Here is a 21,935-nt window from a genome sequence, read left to right on the forward strand (position 1 = left end):
GTATCATGGGGGTGTTGCAACCGGCCTTTCTCCTGCCAGGTTAGATCCTCAACAGCTCGCCTGATAGCTCCGGGTGATGTCTGGATCCAAGGTGGTGCCCTGAGGTCACAGGGCTCAGCCATACTCTTCTTGAATACTTGCTATGCATCAGAGAGCTGGACAATGAATAAGGATGACAGAAGAAGAATTGATGCCTTTGAGTTATGGTGATAGACAAGAGTACTGAACATACCATGGACCGTCAAGAGAACAAGCAGGTCTGTCCTGCAGAGGGTGAAACCAGGTTGCTCCTTGGAGGCAAATATTTTGAAACACTGTCTCACATATTTTGAGCATGTGGTCAGAGGGACCAGTCCCTGGAGAAGGATATCATGCTTGGAAAGGTTAGTGCAGGAGGAGATCCTAGATGAGATGGATTGACACCATTACTGTGATAATAGGGACAGGTGTGTTGGAGACAGTGAAATTGGGTTAATATAGGGCAGAATTCTGAGCTACTGGGTCACTATGAGTCATAGTTGACTCGATGGCACATAACAACAGATGTCCTTACACCTCTCACTTCCTACTAAAACTCAGGCTTGAAGAATTTAAATAGGTTTAAAGCTTCTACAAGCAACACTTTATTTCGTAGACATAAATATTATCTCCATTTTATAAATAAGATATTAAGAATGGAAAGATCTGGAAACTCATCTAACATCTCAGAGCTAGACAGCCCTGTGTCCAGTAAATTGAGGTGGGGAGTTATATGATCTTACTAGCTACATTCTAGTGTTTCCTGGGAAAATGGAACCCAGTAACTGAAGAGGATTTAGTTTGTTGGTCCCAGAGTTTAATTATTTGGAACAATAGAGCTGAGGCCAAGGTCTCTATCAGGCTTCCATCGCATGCTGGTAACTTCTCATCTGAATAAATGTTGGGCCAACACTGATAGTGTGCCAGTTGAAGGCATGCCCAGGGAGCTCACATATCAGACTAACTCTGATTCTAACTTATACACAGAGCCCAAATAAATAAAAATTTTGACTTTCCGTCTTGCCTGGCTGTGTGCAATGTTCACTGATGGGATTTCACTTGGAATAAACTCAAAGGACCTACTTGCCTTACAATTTTGGCAGCAGGGAAGCTCACTGGCCACAGGCAGCTTCTGTATTCTTTGGCAACTCTTCACTTGACACATTTGGGCACATTCATAACCCAAGGCAAGGGGAAAAAAGAAATGTCAGAGCGTTGTCACCAGCCAACTCTTTTTCCACGATTTTTCACCTGGATGTCCTGCTATTCCTGCCTAAAGATGAGAGTTTGACATCACTTTTTCTTCTTTGTGACAAAGTCATATATTCACTTGGTTCCTCTGATTGCATTTTTCTGTGTGTTTAGTTCTAATCTTTTCCAACTTCCTATAAACTAGTGCTTTCTGAAAATGATTGATATCAGTCACAAATAGGTGTGAGATAGGTGTGAGTTTAATATGAGTCATCACTTATCCCAAGACTTGCTCTTGGAGTTTCTCATTGTTGAACAAAAAATTAATTAAAAGGGGCTTTTGACATCTAAGAGGTTAGAGAAATAATTCTCAGAAGGCAATGGGATCTGCGTATCACATTTCTGGGTCTTCTAACTTATAAGATAGATAATATGTCTCAAAGGCCAAGCTCAAGACATCTCTATCAATATCTGGTCATTAAAATAACAAATCACCAAAGCTCCTTTACATTAACACACTGAATTGCATGTATATATTTAAATTGGTGTCCTTCATTCTCAGAGATTCTTCCAAGTTATCTTGCTCTCCAAGTCCAACTGTAATACTTACCAGCTACAGAATCTTAAGCAAGTCCTTTCACTTATGAAGGCCTCAGATTTTTCATCTATAAAATTGGTTGTTCTAAACATACCATGGACTTTCTAGAAAAAGAAAAAAAACAGGTCCACCTTGGAGAGGGTGAAACCAAGTTTCTCCGTGGAGGCAAGGATTTTGCAGCTCCATCGCATATACTTTGGACATTGGCCAGGAGGGACTGGTTCTTAGAGAGGTACATCCTACTTGTAAGGGTGGAGAGACAGCGCATGAGAGGAAGACCCAGGATGAGATGAATTGGCTTAGAAAGTGGAGTAATGAGGTAGGTGTGTCAGAGTCAGTAAGACTGGCTTAAGGTAGGGCAGGGTTCAGAGCTACTGTCAATAAGGTCACCATGAGTCAGCAGGGTGCTCAAAGGCACATGACAACAACAGCAACAACATTGTATCATTCCTTTATTCTGAACCTCAAATTCATCAGGTGAATTTTCAGACCAGCACCTTCCCTAGAACATGCATTAACTCAGAAATATTCAAGTCTGGCTTAGAAGAACATCACAGTCAAGCAATCATTCCAATTCTTACACCTGTCTGACCTTAAGAGGACAGGGCAGTATCTAAAAGCAATAGTTTTGGGGAATTCTGGTGTCCATTTGTTTATTTCTGCATAATCTTAATTAACCTGATCCAAGAGCTAATGAGCTGTCCCCTTTGGGGGCTCTAGGTTGTTTTCAGTCATGGACTTTTCCAACTCATTAATAAACCTGCACCATACACTTTTTATTGACTTTTTCTAGTCTCTGTTGGGGAAGCTCTGGTGGCCTAATGGATACAGAATTGTGCTGCCAACCCAAAGGGCGGTTATTCAAACCCACCAGCTGCTCTCTTCAAGAAAGATAGGCAATTTCCTCCCATGCCATTTACAGCCTCTGAAAACCCACTGAAGTGTCAGTTGTGAGTCAATTCTGCCTTGACAGAAATGAGTTTGTTTCAGTCACTGTCGATGCTGTCCTCTGGCTAGTTAACATGCCAGGTACCCTGCTCCAGCTTTGGACTTAGCAGAGTCCTCAACAACAGCAACAAAATGCCATTTCTTGAGTCTACTATGTACCTGGAGCTCTACAAGATCCTCCCACACATCTTCTTCATCCCCCATACATCAACTTTAAAAGAGATATACTGTTTATTTAACAGATGAGATCAAAGCATGAAGAAATTAAAGAACTTGTTTCATGTACCTAAGTTAGTAAATAAAGAAGTTGGATGCCACCAAGCCATATCAGTGTGTCATCATTATGCCGTTTCATTTTCTATAGCAGATCTCAAAACTGCCCTTACTCCTTTAATATATATGACCATGAATTAGTTGAAAATACTGTAGATAACATGTATATTCCTTTTCATGTGATATAATTACTTCCAATTGTCACAACCATCAAGAAATGTGAGGGAGATTGTTTTTAATATCACCCTAATCATTATATGGGAGACACAAGTGAATAAGAATCTGCTCTTGATAAGGACTACAAAATGATCCAATGAGGGAGAAAGGCTTCAGGAAGAAAACCAAACATGAAATCTTGAGTTGGGTGGCTAATTTACTTCTGAACACCCATTAAGCTTAAAGAAAGATTGACAGAGGCCAAGAATAGTTTCAGAGATCAATTTTAATTAAAAGGATAAAGAAAGTAAAATTATCGATAGGGGGGAAAAATCCTGTTCTACTTCTCTTCTTCCCCCAAACTGACTCGATGTGTAGCTTTTCATGGAAAGCAAAGAGACATGGAGAAGTCGAAAAACAGGCAATTACTTGTTGGATCAATCAAACCACAAATATTCTTTCAGAGACAATATTGAACTGTGCGCTCTCAAACCTCTAACAGGACAAGGCAGGATAAAGATGAAACCACTGCTTTAAGGAGACCACAGTGAACCAGAGGAAGACAAGTAAGCAAATAAACTCTTTCCGTGCAACATAATAACTGAAAAAATATGTAACAAGTGTCATGGAAATATTAAGGAATTAGCCATCAAAGATTTTCACACAGGAAGTGAAATTTGAACAGAATTTGGAAGTATGGATGTAACATGAAGAGGAGCAAGTATTCTAAGTGGAGGAAACCACCAGCACAAGGACATAAAGGCGTGCAAGTGCTGCCGTACCTGCTACCGATATTCATGGTCTGTGTGAGTGAGCGATGCTGAGCCTACCTGGGAAGAAAGACGGTGATGATCTTAAATGCCCTGCACTAGTTGAATTTTTTTTTTTCTTTCTAGTGATGGTACTTTTGGGACCTTTGGTTGGTAGCACAATTCCTTGCCACTAAGCCACCAGTTTGTCTATCTGTGAATCTGTCTATTGATTATGAAAAGGTTTTGACTGTGTGGATCACAACAAACTGTGGCTGACTAAGAATAATGGGAATCCCAGAACACTTGATCGTGCTAATGTGAAACCTATACTTGGGCCAGGAGGCAGTCGTCAGAACAGAGCAAGGAAACACTGCATGGTTCAAAACTGGGAAGGGCGTACACCAGGGATATGTCCTGTCTCCATACCTTTTCAACCTGCATGCAGAACAAATTATCTGGGAGGCTGGGCTCTATAAGGAGAAGTGTGGCATCAGGGTTGGAGTAAGATTCATCAATAATCTATGTTATGCAGATGACACAACCCTGCTTGCTGAAACTGAGAAGGACCTGAAGCACTTGCTGCAGAAGATCAAGGACTGCAGCCTTTAATCTGGTTTGAGGCTTAATATCAAGAAAACAAAGTCTCATTACTGGGACAATTGGCAGCATCAAGATGGATGGTGAAGAGATTGAGATTGTTCACAGCTTTAGTTTGCTTGGCTCCACAGTCAACACTCTTGGCACCAGCAGCCAGGAAATTAAAAGATGTATTACAATGGGAAAGTCTGCTGTTAGGGACCTGTCCAAACTACTGAAGAGCAGTGGTTTCACTCTAGAGACTAAGGTGTGCCTGATACAGGCTATGGTCTTTACAATCACTTGCTATGACTCAGAGAGCTGGACAATGACTAGGGATGACAGAAGGAGAATTGATGCCTTTGAGTTGTGGTGCTGTAGAAGAGTATTGAATATACCATGGACTGTAAGAAAATGAATATGTTCATCCTAGACAGGGTTAAACCACGCTGCTCCTTGGACGCAATTATTCTGAAGCTTAGTCTGACATATTTTGGACATGTTGCATGGAGGGACCAGTCCTTGGAGAGGGACGTCATGCTTGGGAGGGTGGAGGGACACTGCAGGAGAGGAAGACCTTTGATAAGCTGAATTGATTCAGTGACTGGACTAATCAGAGTAGGTGTGTCGGAGACAGTGAGATTGGCACAGAATATAGCAGGGTTTGGGGCTGTTATACATAGGGTTGTTGTGAGTTGCAGGCAACTCAATGGCACATAACAACAAACAACAACAGCGATGGAAAGGATTTAAAGAGGAATGTGATAGACCCTTGTTTAAGAATCTTTCATACAGTGTTTTACTGTGAGGAATACATTGGAAGTGGGTAGATAAAAGAGAAATTAGGAGTCTTTGGCTCCATTTGAGTGAATCGTGATGAAGGTCCAAACCAAGATGTTTCTATAATGAGCTAAGCTGGAACAATGTTTTAGAACAATTTATCAGTGAGATTTCCCAGTTCTCTGGTTACTGGCCGGGGTGCCAAAGTCAGCAGAGGCTGTTGTTCCTGTCTCCCTACAAAGAGATTCCACATTGAGATTAGGGCATCAGGCAAGCACTCTCTTGTTCTTGGATCTTAATAATTGAACCAAATAAATGACACACAGCAGTGAATATGTCCCTTAAATATAGCATATATTAGGAATAAGATAAGACACGATAATAAGATGATGGCATCTCTAAAACGCTTATGCTCAAACCTAACAGATACATCTGTTATGCAACCCCAAGTGTAACAGAGAAGTGCTATGCCCCATAGGCTTTTCTACAACTGACCTTTTGGAAGGAGGTCACTAAGCTTTCCCTCTGTGGCACATCTGGCTGGGTTCTAACGGCCAGCCTTTAGGTTAGTAGCTGATCATGTAAACTTCTCTACTCAAGGGTTTGACCATACGCAAACCCAAGCCTACATTCACTGCCATCCCAATGGATTCCAACCCATAAAGACCTTAGAGAACAGAACAGAATTTCTTCATAGGGTTTTTGAGGCTCTAAATCTTCACAAGAGGATGTTCTTTCATCTACCTGCCATGGAGCAGCTTATGAGTTTTAAGTACTACTCTTTAGGTCAGCAAGCCAATGTTTAACCTATAACATCACTATGACTAGTACATGTTGCTGGTGATGTAAGAGATAATACAAAGTAAAGCAGAGGAGGCTAGTTAAGGCTGAACTATAGAAAAGATGGCTGCCTCACAATATCATATCTGAACAGAATCACTATGTGGTTACTTACCTCTAAGATGATCACACCAGTCCCTTCCCTGTTTCTGTATTAATGCCTTTCCCCTGTCAAGAGGTAAGGTCTATTTCTTCCCTCCTCTTGAATGTGGACTTTTCTCAGTGTCTTCCTTGATCAAGATAATGCAAGGACTTGACATGTTAGGACTTTAGAGGGAAAATTATAACGAGCCTTGAATTTTCTTCCTGGCCCTCTTCAGACAATTTTGGGATGTTCACTCTGGGAAAAGCTAGAAGCACCTCTAACTTGCACCCACCAGAGAGACAGCAATGATTGCCTGTCCTCAGTTCTTCCAGTGCACCCAGGCCAGGTATTAGACTTGGATATGAAAATTCTACCATGAACATTCCAGTCCCAGCAGACACTGAAAGGAGAAGAACTGAAGCTCAAGACATACGAGCCCACTTGAACCATTCTGGCCATCTCAGCCACTCAAACTATTGCAGTTGATGCCCTGAACATTATGGAGCAGAAATGAATCATCTCTCTCATTCCTACCTGGATTCCTGGCCCACTGTTACATAGTAAAGTACTTAATATGATTACATAGGACTTATGTGCTAAATATTTTTCTAAACATTACATAAAGATAGAATATATCCACAATTGTTCAAAAAGATAGATACACAGATAGATCTTTATCTGTAGATAGATGATAGATAGATAGATAGATAGATAGATAGATAGATAGATAGATATTGATGTGGCTTTTGAACCAAGTGGTGTCTGCATTCACACAGTGTTGGGAACCCATGGAGTCACGTAAGATGAGATCTGAGAGCTCTCTCTAATCTCCTTCATCAGGTAACACCTTGCTCCCAGAAGAGTGTCGGCTTGGCTAACAGGGGCGGTGAAATTGCTGTGTTGGAGTTAGTGAGACTGGCTTAGGACAGGGAAGGGTTCAAAGCTGCTGTACATAGGGTCGCTATACATCGCAGGCAACTCAATGGCACATAAAAACAATAACATACTATGACAGGTTTGGAAGCAGGAGTGGCATCCACTTCCTAAATAACATGTCTCCAGAAACTCTATGAACTTTGATAAATGTCGGTAGTTGTAGAGGGGCTTCAGGCCCTTTGTTCATACGGTCGCCATGAGTTGTGCTCAACTTGAAGACAATCAACAACATCTCTATCTGTGTATCTATATATCATCTCTCTCTCTCTCTCTCTCTCTTTCTCTCTCTCTCTCTCTCTCTCTCTCTCTCTCTCATTGCACTGCTAATCCAAAGGCTAGACCCTTGTTGTGTGGTTCACATATGACTATTTCTCAAAGGGGGAAAGATGAACAATCTCCTACCATGCAGTCTACAGTCTACAACCTGAAATACACTATGGAGGGTCAGTTGAGCTGGTTCAAACTCTAAGTCAGTGAGAATGAGCTATAAAGAATAACTCTTAATATGCACAAATCTGTCATACCTGAGAGGGTAGTGGGACAGCACAAGAGAGGAAGACTTTGGATGAGATGGATTGACTCAGTGACTGAGGTAATGGGTGCAGGTGTGTCAGAGACAATGAAATTATCACAGAATAGAGCAGGGTCCAAAGCTGTTGTACATAGGGTCACGATGAGTCACAAGCAACTCGGTGGCATATAACAACAACATGAATCAAGTGTAATTACTACACCAATTTTACATATGAGAAAACTAAAACATGGTAAACTTAAATAAGTTTCACGAGATAGCAGCTAACAAGTGACAAACAAAAATCTAGACAGTCCAGCCCTAATGCTTAAGCAAAAGCTTTTTTGCTGTTTTGTCTTTCTGTAAAGAATCGTGCTATTTCTGTGGCCCTAGAAGTCATAACCTTTGGGAGGAATTGATACATTTTTCTAAAAAAGTGGGGGGGAATATCTTTCTTTATGACTTAGGCAGGACATATTTCTGTGTCCTTAGCATTCTATTTAGTCATTTGCTTTGACTTCAAGCAAATGATAAATTTTTATTTATACCTTTAACGATTTCTTAGAAACTGAAAGTACACAACTCTATTAATAATTGTTTGTTTTTATTTATAGAGTAACATCTTCACATATAGTGTTTGAATAAGCTAATAAAGAGAGGATAGAGTGTTTGGGTGCAAGAACTGGTCAAAATGCCCTAAAACCATTAGCCTAAAACTATGTATCTGTTAAAGTCCCTTTGAATTATCTTTTAAATCTAGGAGCTCTAATATCTCAGATAATTAAATTCATTCTGAGAAAATATATGTGTGGATTGTAGTACCAACAACTGAGTAGAATACTAATAGCAAAGTGTGGGAAGTTTTATTCGTCACCCTAAGCATTGACCTATTTTAAATAACTCACTGAGTCATCTAAAAAAGCCCAAGGTCATAAGTATAACATTTAAATGGAAACACAGATGCCATAGTATAGAGCTATTTTTCTCACCTCAGTGGATACACTTCCTAAGTCATAAAACCCTCTAATTTGAAGTGGACCCAAAATAGCATTGATACATATGGAGCTACAAACTCACACTTTCCTGAAATAGGCACCCCTTTGTCACAGACCCAAGTCAGAACTAAATATTCACATAATACTACGACCATGTTTTGATGTCAAGAAATCTTCACTCACTATTCTATGGCCAGAAATAGAAAATCTAAAATGGTCTTGTTTCTAATTTTGCCAGTTCTCAAATATCACGGTCAAAATTATTAAATCGTTTTAGTATTGTTCAGAAAAATAAATGTGAAGAACCAGGAAAGCAGTCTTTCTTGTAGCCTAAGGAATATAGTAACTTAAAAAAGAGAAGCAGCAGCAATGGGGGATCATTGGGGTAAACAGAATAAGTCTTAATGCTAAATAGAAAACCTCTAATACTGCATAAAAATATTTCTAAACATCTGTTAGAAATAAATATTATCTTCAAAATACTAAATTCACTTTGCTGCTGTCCTCATTTACCAGTTTCTCCTTATCTTCCTCAAACTCATCTAATTTCCTTCAATAAATACACTGAAATTTCTTCCTCCAATGTAGATAATTGTGAACATAGAAATACATACTTAACAATCCAGACAGGCAATACAAAAAGGCTCCAATCAGTGAACTGAATTCAAGCATAGATATAATCATGTGACTTGGTACAAATTATTCAACCTCTGTGGGTCAATTTTCTCTTTTGTAAAAAAGAATTAATACCTGATTTGTTTCTAATATTATGTAAAAGTTAAAATGATATAATCTCTGTCGCCCATTGAATATTTTAAACCGTGACTTGGTAGGGTAACATCAAATGCTAAAATAAAAGTCCTTCATTCTCTCAAGTCAGAACCAGCTCATAGCCGTGACTCTCCAGGGGATTTTCTTTCCAGAAGCTGCAGATCGAGGGAGGAGATGGCCTATCTTTCTCCTGAAGAACAGCTGGTGGATTCAAACTGCCTATCTTTGGGTTGGCAGTGCAACTCCTTACCCACTAGGCCACTAGCGATGCCTTAAAAAATGTTAAGTAGAATCTTATTTAAAGCATTTTTGTGGGAAGTGCCTAACATCTGCTATTTCTTTATTAGAAGTAGAAGTTAGCATATGCTAGGGAGCTACTAAAGGCAAAGTAACATAAAAAAAATCTTTTTTTTCTCTTCAAGTAATGAGAAGAATGGGAAAATTACTTAGCCAGAAATAAGAATTATTTCATATTCAATGCCACCACTCATCTGCCAGTTTATCACATTCCTGTGACCGAGTTGCCATGATGCTGGGAGCTATGAAGCTAATATTTCAAAAATCAATGGAATCACCCATAGTGGGCAGTTTGCATAAAGCTTCCAGAATAAGAGAAACTAGGAAGAAAGGACTTGCAGTCTATTTCTCATGGTGAACCAGTAAAAGCCATTTGGATCTCAATGGGATATTGCCTGATATAAAACCGAAAGGTGGGTCTACAAGGTTAGATGGCGCAATGAATAATAGCAAATCAATAACCATGAAGATGATGCAGGAAATGGGCAACGTTTTACAGTCTGTCACTGAGGGAGTCGACAGGAATCTGTGGTGTATTGATCACAACTAACAACAACAACCACACCGTTATGTGTGTATCATTTTATGCCTTGGGTGCACCAAAACACCTCTGTGCTACATAAAATCACCTCTGTTTCTCAGAAATGGACATCTCACACGTTGGAAAACAGCAATGCAGAGAATCTTCCTACTTAAAGCATTCTTTGATTTTGTTGCTCTATAATGTAGTCAAAGACACAATTTAAGTCAGTCACAAAATTGAGTTAAAAACCCAAGATTCTTCTTTCAGGTCTCCTAACCACTGAAGCTCATAGTCAGTCAAGCTGCACACCATTCCTTAATTGTTAGAAAAGTGGCAGATTGGAAACCAGTGACAGATTCCTTAAACAGTTAATGACCTTAGGGAATGGGGTTTCATTACAGATGCTTTTCAGTAGAAAACAAATTTTGAGTTGTTATCAAAATTAAACACCTGCAGACGAATGATTAGATCTATCAAGTGACTAACCAGGAGAGTCCCTTGGTTGTTAGTCATGTGAAATAACATTTAGGTATGTTTGAAACTACAGAACTCTGGATCTATCCATGTGGAATTACCTGTCAATAGCAATTGTCTTCCATATGAATGCCTATGTCTTGATTCTTCAGGAAAAGGAATTGACAACTCAAATGCAGTCATGTCACACTATTGCTTAAACTTTTCATGGCTTTACATTGCTTGTGGGGTTGTAGTTGTTGTTAGGTGCTCTTAAGTAGAGTACAACCTATAACTACCCTATAAACAACAGATCTGAACCCTGTCCTATCCTGCGCCATCCTCACACTTCCTGACACACTAAAGCTCATTGAAGTAGTCACTGTGTCAATCCACCTGGTTAAGGGTCTTCCTGTCCTTCGCCAACCCTCCCATTTTTCAAGCACCATGTCTCTCTCCAAGGAACAGCCCCTCCTAGCAACACACCCAAGGTATGGGAGACAAAGCCTTATCATCTTTGCCTCCAAGGAGCATTCGGGCTGCACTTGTGGCCATCCGTAGGCTATTCAGCACTCTTCTCCAATAACTCAGCTTGAAGACATACATTCTTCTTCTGTCATCCTTATTCATATCCAACCCTCAGATGCAAAGCAAATGTTTGGAAAGACATGGCCTGAATCAAGTGCACCTTAGTCCTCAAACTGATTTTATTACTACTGAATAATTTGGAGAGGTCCCTGGGTGCACACAATCCCAGTGCAATACATCTCCTAATTGTGAGGTAAAACCCCAAGTTTCTAACATGAACTCTAAATGCCTGTGTAATTTTGTCCATCCTCATCCCTTCTAGGCATCTATTCTTTCTTTTGTTTTCTTATGCCACCATAACAAATTACCACAAAATGTATGACTTAAAAAAAGAAAATGCATTTTCTCATAGTTCTTGAATATGTTGTTTGTATTATGTGCCGTTGAGTCACCTGCAACTCACAGCAGCCCTATGTACAACAGCTCTGAAGCCTGTCCTACCCAGAGTCAGTCTCACTGACTCCAGTACACCCAATCCCATTACACCAGTTACAGTATATGGTGTCAATTCATCCTATCTGAAGTCTTCGTCTCCTCTGCTGTCCCTCCATGCTTCCAAGCGTGATATCCTTCTCCAATGATGGATCTCTCCTAGCTATGTGCCAAAAGTATGTGAGATGAAGTTTCAAAATTCTAGTCTCTCCAAGGAAAAACTTGGTATCACCTTTTCTAAGACAGACCTGTTTGTTCTATCAGCTGTCCATGGTATGTTCAATACTCTTCTCCAGAATCACAACTCAAAGGCATCAATTCTTCTGTCATTTTAGAAGTCTCAAATCAAGACCTCAGGAAGTCTATCCATGCTCTCTCTACAGGCTCTAGCAGGAAAATGTCTTTGTCTCTTGAGTTTCTAGTGGTTGCTGGCAATCCTCAGTGCTCCTGAACTTGTGGTAGTATAACTCCAACCTCTGTTTCTATCTCAGATGTCCCTTTTCCCTGTGCCTGTGTCCAAATTCCCTTCTTCTTATAATGACAATGTTTCTTGACTCACCATAACCTATTCTACAAGGAGATCTTAGTCTTAAGAAACTGGAAACTGTACTCCCATCACAGAAGCACATGGTTCCAAGCTACCAGCTACTCTGTGAGAGAAAGATGGACTGTCTCCTCCTATGAGATTTACTGTCTGAGAACCCACTGGAGGGTCATCTATGGGTTGGTTCCAACTCAGTGATATTCAACAACAACAACTTTCTATGAAAGGAGCTCTGGTGGCCTAGTGGTAAGGAGCGGCACTGCCATCCAGCATGTGTTCAAATCCAACAGCTGCAATTAATTCCTGTGCAATTTAATGCCTCTGAAAACTCACAGGAGAGTCAGTTATGGATCAGTTCTGATTCAACAACAACGTACTAGGAACTCATCTAAATGTGGTTATATCTACAAAGATCTTATTCCCAAATGAGGTCATATTCCCACATTTCAGTCAAGCATGGATTTGGGTGAGCATTCATTGTGTTTTCTTCTTGCGTTTTCTCCAGAGTAGAAGAATCTCTAATGTCTTAGTGGTAAGACATTGTGCTGCAACTAAAAGGCTCGTGATTAGGATTCACCAGCTCCTGTGCAGGAGAAAGAGGGACAGTCTTCTCCCTTATGATTTACTGCCTCTGAAAACTCAGTGGAGGGTCAGCTCTGAGTCGGTTCTGACTCAGTGGTACATAGCAACAACAATGACATACCAAGAGTATTTTTATATGGCTCCACCAGGCCCTAACTCTGCTAATGTTCATTTTTCCAGCCTCAGATAAAATATTACTTATTTAAATGTATCTTTCCTGAACCCTTTGTTGTTGTTAGATGCTATCAAGTAATTTCCAAGTCATATTGATCCTGTGTACACCAGATCCTATATAGATTGTCTACTTCTGACCTCTCCTCAGAACCTCTGCTACATTTGAGCCCCCTGTTGCAGTGACTATCAGTTCATTGCATTGAAATTCTTCCTCTTTTTCTCTCACCCACTACTTTACCAAGCGTGATACCCTTCTCCAACAACTGGTCCCTGCTGAGAACATGTCCCCAGTAGGTGAGATCAAGTCACTATCCTGGCTTTTAAAGAGCATTCTGGTTAAATTTCTGGAAAAGGATGACATTTTTCTTCTGATTGTTTATGGTATCTTGGTATAGTCTTCACTAACACCTCAATTCAAAGCCATCAATTCACTGTCAGTCTTCCTCATTCACTGTGCATATGAAGCAATTTAAAATATCACGGCTTGAGTCAGGTGCACCTTCCTTTTCTATTCCCCTCAAAGTGACAGCTTTACTCTTTCACATAGACCTCTTGCAGTAGATTTGTTCAATACATTATTTGATTTCCTGATTGCTACTCCCAGAGGCATTTATCTAAATAAAAGAAAATCCTTGATGAGGTCAATCATTTCTCTATCATAATGCCACTTGCTGGTTCAGTTGTGAAGATTTTTGCTTCTTTATGTTTAAATATAACTCATTGTGAAATCATTAGGGTTTGGTCTTGATCCATGTGATAGATCTTGAAATGGTCTTTCTGATGATGAATGTCACACTTCCTCTTCAATTTATCATTCCTGGCATAGAAGACCATATGATTGTCTGATTTACAATGACAAATACCGGTTCGCTTCAGCTCACTAACAACTGGGATATTGATCTTTTTGTGTTCCATTTCACATTTGACAACTTCCAATTTTCCTAGATTCATACTTTTTATGTTCCAGGTTTCAATTATTAATGGTTGTGTTGGGCTGTTTTATTTTATTTTTCTCACTCTGAGTCAGGAAACATCAGCATTTGAATACCTTAACCTTTATTCCATTTGTGTCACTAACATAGATTCTACTTTGAAGAAGGAGCCTTGGTGGTGTAGTGCATTACATGTTACACTGTCAAACAAATGGTCGTAATGCAAATTTACCAGTCACTCCAGAGGAGAAAAATGGGCAGTCTCTGTTCATTAAGATTTACAGACTTAGGAATATAGTGAAGGGTCACCATCAATTGAAGCTGAATTCATAGGAGTGCATTCAGTTGGCTCTGGTCTAACTGGAGCAGGCAGCTTTCCTTCATCGTATTTTCAGTGCTTGCCAACATTCAGGGCTTATCTTCCAATAGTACATTAGACAGTACACTGCAACTACTAGTAAGATTTTCCCTGGCTGATATTTTTTCAAAAGTAGAACATGGATTGAAGCTCAACATCAAGAAAACAAAGATTCTCACCACTGGGCCGATTGGCAGCATCATGATAGATGGTGAAACATTTGAGATTGTTCACAGCTTTAGTTTGCTTGTCTCCACAATCAACACTCTTGGTACCATCAGACAGGAAATTAAAAGATGAACTGCATTGGAAGAGTCTGCTGTGAGAGACCTCTCCAAAGTACTGAAGAGCAATGATGTCAGTCTGGAGACTAAGGTGTGCCTGATACAGGCCATGATCTTTGCAATTCCTTGCTATATGTCAGAAAGTTGGATAAAACTAGGGATGATAGAAGGAGAATCGATGCATTTGAGCTGTGGTACTGAAGAATAGTATTAAATATACCATGGACAGCTAGGAGAACAAACAGGTTCACCTAGAGAAGGTGAAACCAAGATGCTCCTTGTAGGCAAGGATTCTGAAGCTTTGTCTGACATACTTTGGACATGTTACATGGAGGAACCAGTCCTTGGAGAGGGGTGTCATGCTTGGGAGGGTGAAGGGACAGCGCAGGAGGGGAAGACTCTCGATGAGATGGATTGACTCAGTGACTGAGGTAATGGGGGTAGATGTGTCAGAGACAATAACATTGGCACAGAATAGAAGAGGGTTTAGGGCTGTTAAACAGGGTCACTATGAGTTGCAAGTGACTCAACGGCACATAACAACAAACAACAACTAAACATTAATCTTTCTTCATCCTCCACTTAGTCTGGAAGGTCCACTGAAACTCATCCACGATGCTTGACCCTCCTGGTGTTTAAGACACTGTTGACATTGCTCCCAGATTCTTAGCAACACATGCCACCACCACTTCAGTATAACAAACTGACAGATGGATATTGACTAAACTTTAGGTTAGATAATATTCCTCTATCACAAGATTCTCTATTTCTCTACTATCATCATCATAGTTGAATTGCTGATTAGTATCTTTCTGCTCTCCTGGAATATAAATTCAATGAGGGCAGTGAACCTGCTTATTTCCTCTGTCTCTTGTATTCTTGGCAACTACTACAGATTTTTGCACTGCCAGGCCAAAGATAGGTGGTTCTAATCCAATAGCTGTCCCATGGTAGAAAGATGAGCAATCTCCTCCATGTGATTTACAGCCTCTACAAACCTGCTGAAGAGTCAGCTGAGTGGGTCCCAATTTGAAGGCAATGCCTTATTGTTTTTATTTTGCTTGTTAGACAACCAGTAAGCATTTTCTAAATGGAAGAGTAAGTCAATCAACCACTGAATGAGCCGATGAATAGTTTTGGCCTGATCTTCATACTTCCTGTGTCTCTTGTTTCCCTGGCATCTGCCACAGTTTTTTGCTCTGCCAGCCTAAAGACAGGATTCTAGAACTAGAATCCACAATAACTTAATCTTGAGAAGATTTGAGGCTGTTATTATTCCCCCTAACTTATCTCTTCAAACCTCTTCCTGTAAGTATGTATATTTATGATTTAGATCTTCCTGGAAGAGAGAAGAGGCAACCCAGTCCTCTGTCCAACTGAGTGACCCTTGGTATCTTTGGTCCAGTTCTGTCATGGGGAAGACCTCTCTTCTCAAAGCACAGTCACTATCCTATTCAGGTCTAGTGAGTTCAGGTGAAGCGTCACGTAACTGAAACACTGGAGACCACTGATAAAAAGCCATTTTGACCCTTCTGTTTTGCTTTCTTTCTAGTAATAAATTTACTTTGCTTTCATCTTAAAGAAAAATTCACAGATTCCTTCTCAAACATCTGGTACTTGGTATAATAAGAAGCAGTGTGGTGCAGTGGGTAGAGTATTGGGTCAGAAGAACCAGCCCCCAGGTGTGGCATTGTCCTTTGTTTTCTGTGTGTCCTCAAACAAACCATCTGAATTTTTCTGGCCAGAATATTTTGCTTGTAAATCTAGACAGATTTGCAAAATGTTCCTGTAAGCACCAAATGACATAGTAATATTTTACTATTTTACGTAGGGCTTACTGCTTTCATAGTTGAATTATGAAAGTGATTTTTAACTATGGTGTGTTAGACAAAGTATGATCCTTGAAAGCAGCTTTACTTTCTTAATTTTAAAAGCATCTATTAAGAAGTGAATTTTCATTCGTGCCAGTTGATATCAGGTAAAAACAGAGCAACAACAAAGCTGGTGGGAGGGAGAAAATAATGAGCTGGCTTGATCTCAAGTCAAGAGATTATTGAGCATTGATTAGTTATGGACTATCTCCCTTGCTCTTATTCATTCTGCCCTAGTATAAAAACTAAAGAAACCAATATGATCTTTCCTTATGGGTCAGAATTAGGTTTATTGTTAATACTTGAATAAGCAAAAACTTGGTGTGAGTGACAACTAAGTCGCAGACCAGATCATCTACATGAAATTATTTTAGAGGAAACACAACTCCTATTTAGGCTCCCTTATCGCTTGAAATTCAGTCACACGACAAAACCCTTTTTCAAAAATCAGTGATGATGTGGAATTCTAAATCTCCTTCAGAGGAGTATTGTGATAAATATTTACTAAGATGTGAAGATAAGAGGTATGCTTATTGGTAATAGAACTTGGAGGAAAATTATGTTAAACAAGTATTTCATGGTAAAAAAAGAAAAATACAATGAGTATGAACCAAACCACCATTTTACTAGGGTCTGGCACATTAAAATGGATTTCTTTCCAAATCTATTCTTTTTTAAAAATTATCACAAGCAAAATAACTACTGTGAGAAGAAGTAACAACTACTCAAAGTGAATTATAGTATAGCTTCATATGCACTATAGTTCTAGGCTGACCTGTTTTGACCTTCTGTTTCACTTGCAGACTTATAAATGAGTCGTTGAGGGACCAGCTGTTGGTGACCATACAGAAGACTTTCACGTACACGCGAACCCAGGCTCAGCATCTGTTCATCATCCTCATGGAATGTATGAAGAAGAAGGAACTGGTAGGTACAGGAAGCTCTACCCATTCCTTCTGCCTGTTTAATTCTCTTATTTAATCACACCAAGTTTTTTTTCTCTCTTTCTCTCTGTCATAAAACTTACAACCCAACACACGGTCCACTGATTTCTACAGGTTCCTCTCCCAAATAGGGAAGACACAGCATCGTCTGTCTTAGATTTAATTTAATGAAATATACTGTAAGGTGTTAACATCAGTTCTTTTCATTTGGAGCTCATCCAAACACTCTGATAGCCTTCCCCAAATAAGTTGACAACAAGAGTTTTCCTCCTAGAAAATGCTTCAGTGAATCCTCTCTTAGATTGGGGCTTCACTTTCTTTTGTATACTGAATTACAGATGGTCTTTGTGTCAAATATCTCCAGTGATGCAGACCCAGGCTAAGATGCCCATCAGCACAAGTGGAAAAATGAAGACAGTTCCCAAAGTAATGCTAACAATACCAATGTCTGTCTTTTCTGAAATGTCTTCTAGCAGCTTCTTCAGAGTTTCTGGGATTTCTCAAATCTGGGATGCCATGCCCAGAGATGCGCTTTAAGGGTAAATTTGAGTGGCATGAGCAAACATTTGCACACTTGCTATGAATCAGACAGGTGTATTAATACATATGAGTTTTGCAATTGGCTCAACAAGAAACAAGAAACACATATCTGTTGTTTTATCTTATAGATCAGAGAGTTAAAGTGGTAGAATCTAATCATTATGGGAAGTATTTTCCTTTAGAAATTGTCTTGTTGAAGTAAAAATAGTGACTTACTTACTCTGGGGAGAAGTGTGTCTGAATGAGCAAACACAAACCTTTCTGAAAAGCTCAGGATAAGAGTAGATGTTGACAAGGTTCAAGGATCTGTTTAAACTTGTCACTTGGTTTTGGACAATCTTAAACTGTGGAGCATCCTGTTATGAGTCTCCTGGGAGCATCTGCAGACCTTCGTCCTCTGTAGCTTTTTTATTATTTTTTTTTATTAAATTTTATTCATTTTCATGAACATTTACAGAGATTTTGGGTTTCCATTCATTCATTGTTGCACTATTTTCCCTACCCTCCCCCCAGTTCATTCCTCTTTTTCTTTCCCCCCTTGAAAGTCTGTTTTAATTGTCCCATTGCCACAGTGCTTGTCAAAGCCAGTTCTGATTAATTTCCTTTGTCAGTGTGTCCTTTGCCATTCCCTATCACCCCTCCCTGAGAGAGACTTCACCCTGATTCATAAGGAAAAGGGGACGGCGTATTCTCTTAGCTACTTCCTGCTGAAAAGAGACCGTGTAGGTTTCAGGGTGAAGATCTCCTCTCACTACTCTAAAGGGCCCTTTTGGCAATAGGAAACACATAGACTATTGTGGAGATTGATTTTGGAATTTAAATGCACTGTTATCAATTGTGCTTAGCTGTACATGTTCATATCCTTGGAGATGTATCATGGAACTGTTGCAGGCTAGAAAACACAAATTTAACTAACAAGTTAAAAGTACATGAGCTTTTGTTGTTGTGAGGTGCCGTAGAAATGAGTACAACTCACAGTGACTCTGAACAACAGATCTGAACCTTTCCTATCCTGTGTCATCCTCATCATCTCTGATGTACTTGACCCCATTGTTACCGTCACTAAGTCAGTCTGACTCTTTGAGGGTCTTCCTTTCTTTTGCTGACCCTCTACCTTTCCAAGCATGATTGTCTTTTTCCAAGGAACAACCCTTCCTGTGTGCCCAAAATATGTGAGACCAAGCTTCAACATTCTTCTCTCCCTCATTGTACTTTCTGCAAAATATGCTGTTTGTACTCTAGGCAGCCCGTGGGGTATTCAGTACTTTTCTCTAATACCACAACTAGAGGCCTCAAAAGGCAGAGAGATGGGATAAAGAGGAGCAAGCTGCATTTTAACCTTTCCTCACCTCCCACCAGACAATGCACTATTCAAGGGCTAGGACTGCAAGTGTTTGATTCATAACTGTGTTATTCCTGAACCCAGGACAGTGCCTGGCACAAACGAATGCCCCCAGGCCTGCAGGGAGAAGAGTGGAGGAAAGAAGGAACATCTCTGTTTGAGAAACCAAATGTTCAGGGAAAAAAAATTATTATTGTAGAGTAGCTGTCTTAGGGCTGCTGTAACAAAACACCGCCAAGTGGGTGATAGTAACAGAAGCTTATTTTCTCACAATGTTGGGGGCTAGATGCCCAAATTAACCTACTGTTGTTGTTGTTGTTGTTATGTACCATAGAGTCGGAACCAATCCACAGCTGATTCTTTGGCAGGTTTTCAAAAGCACAGGAGGAGATTGCCTATCCTTCTCCTGTGGAGGAACTGGTGACCTCGAACCATATGCCTTCAGGATTGCAGCACAGCTTCTTGCCACTAGGTCACCAGAGCTCCTTAAAATTACCCTACTAGACAAACCAATTCCCTCTGAAAGAGCTGAGAGAGAAACTGTCCCATGATACTTTCCTAGCCTGTGGTGATTTTCCCACCAATTCTTAAAGTTCCTTGGCTCACATCTGCTCCCCTATTCACATGCCTGCCTTTCTTGGAATTTTCCACGTCTGGAATCCTGACCTTGGGCAAACTACAGTGTGGGTTTTCCTGTGAGTACTAATCATTTTCCATGCTAATGCTAGCACTGACTGTCAAACTCCACTCCCACGATACATCTCAGCAGTCTCTCAGATTTCCTAGAAAGGCAGTCAGGATTCAGATTCTAGGAGCTGATTCAAAGTCATAAAAGCAAATGAGGCTGAATGTCCTTCTCTGGGTCTTTCAAGGGACGATTGTGCCAGATTCTACCTGATAATTTACTTGATGATTGTCATCTCCGTTAATCATAGCCCCTGCTGAAAAGGTCACTCAGATTTTAATTGGAGGCATTCAGAAATGCTCAGCATTCCTATCTCTAGGCAGAGAAAAGTCTTCTTATCAACCAATGCATTATGATTATTTACCCATTAGAGTAGAAATAAATCAGGAATTTTAAAAATAACTGTCATTAAAAGAATATTTCATTTTGAAGGTTGATTTTTATTTAGAAAGAGAAGTTTTGCAAACAATATAAATGGGAGAGGAGAATCCAAACTTATTTGCCATAGCTGTAAGGTGTGCTTGGGTCCACTATAACTCATATCTACCCTGAGAACAACAGACCGGAACCTTGCACTATCCTGTGACTTCATCACAATCTCTATTATACACAAGATCATAGTCTACTGCACCAATTCATTTCAATGAGTCCACATCTATTAAATTGACCAGTCAACATTTCTCAACATGATGTCCTTTCGTAAGGACTGGTCAACACGCCCGAAGGATGTGAGATAAGTTTCACCATCTAGGCCTCTGTGGAATATTTTGGTTGCAGTTTCTCAGAGATGAGTTTGTTTGTTCTTTTCACACTCCACCTTCATCTTTAAACTGATTTCTTTACTCTTTAGCTCTCTAAAGAGGTCCTTGACAGCAGAGTTCCCCAATACAGCACATTTTTTGAATTCTTGACTGTTGATAACAGAGGCATTGATTGTGAATTCAAGTAAAATGAAATTAATAGCAATTTCAATCTTTCTCCATCTATTGTGATGTTGCCCTATTAGTCCAGCAATAACAATGTTAGGGGGAAAGTGAGACATAAAGACGTGAAAGTGTTGTTTAACAGTTTCTGTTAAGGATGGTTTGAAAAACATACATGGAAACAGAGAATGGCGATGGTTGCACAACAAGGGAACATACATAACATTGCAGTATTGTACCTGTGAAAATTCTTGAACTGTCAAATATTGTTATTTATATATATATATATATATATATATATATATATATATATCATCACAATTTAAAAAAAAAGGTTTTAAAGGGGAAAAAACCCAAAAGAGCCAAGGCAGCACGTGAGCTTGGAGACAAATTTAAAAGATGAGGAGTTAGTGTCTCTCACTCTTCCCCTCCTCACGAGGGAATAGGTCCTGAAGAACATCAAGAGAGGAAAGAGAGCCAGAGGTGGCCATGAATTGCCTGGGATGACTGATGTGTGTAGAAAACACAGACTTATCATTCCAAAGGTCATTACCAGCTCCTCTCTCTGCTGCCGAGTCAAGTCCTTATTCAAATTCCTCAAGTTCTTTTGCAGAAGCCTTTCCACAGTGTCACTTCTCAGTTACCAACCTCAGGATGGGGTGATATATTCCTTTCTGTACCCTGGAGGGAGGGAAAGTTGGATTTAGCAACCTCCACCCCAAGGTGTGTGTAGTACTAAACACATTATGGTGGCTGATGATGCTTCTATTTCATAACCTTCCATTTCCACACTGATGACTTCTCTGGTTCCCTGTTCTCCCAGATGCTGGTCAATGCTATTCATCTCCCACCACATCATAATCGCACCTGAGGTCACGTCCAATGCCACTCCAAACTGAATCTCTTCCAAACCCAACTTCCCCATCTTGCTCCTCTTACCACTTCCTGTGTATGGAAACTTCTTGGCTTGGTGCCCAGGCTCCGTGTCTATAATTAACTAGCTGAGCTCAAATTCCTGAGATTATTTTTATTT

General features: G+C 39.9%; 1 protein-coding gene across 16 annotated transcripts in view; it reads left to right on the forward strand.

Moving 5' to 3' along the window:
• The window catches only part of TRPM3 (transient receptor potential cation channel, subfamily M, member 3), a 790,873-nt gene that overhangs the window by 490,021 nt on the left and 278,917 nt on the right, over positions 1–21,935 (forward strand). For all 16 annotated transcript variants that reach the window (XM_006894402.1, XM_006894401.1, XM_006894387.1 and 13 more), the window contains one exon: positions 17,272–17,395. In XM_006894402.1, coding sequence (XP_006894464.1) covers positions 17,272–17,395 — 124 coding nt within the window. The remainder of the gene's footprint in view (positions 1–17,271; positions 17,396–21,935) is intronic.

This window comes from Elephantulus edwardii, unplaced genomic scaffold (assembly GCF_000299155.1).
Source record: "Elephantulus edwardii isolate Elephantulus edwardi_28Jun2011 unplaced genomic scaffold, EleEdw1.0 scaffold00141, whole genome shotgun sequence".
In the NCBI taxonomy this organism is placed as follows: domain Eukaryota; kingdom Metazoa; phylum Chordata; class Mammalia; order Macroscelidea; family Macroscelididae; genus Elephantulus; species Elephantulus edwardii.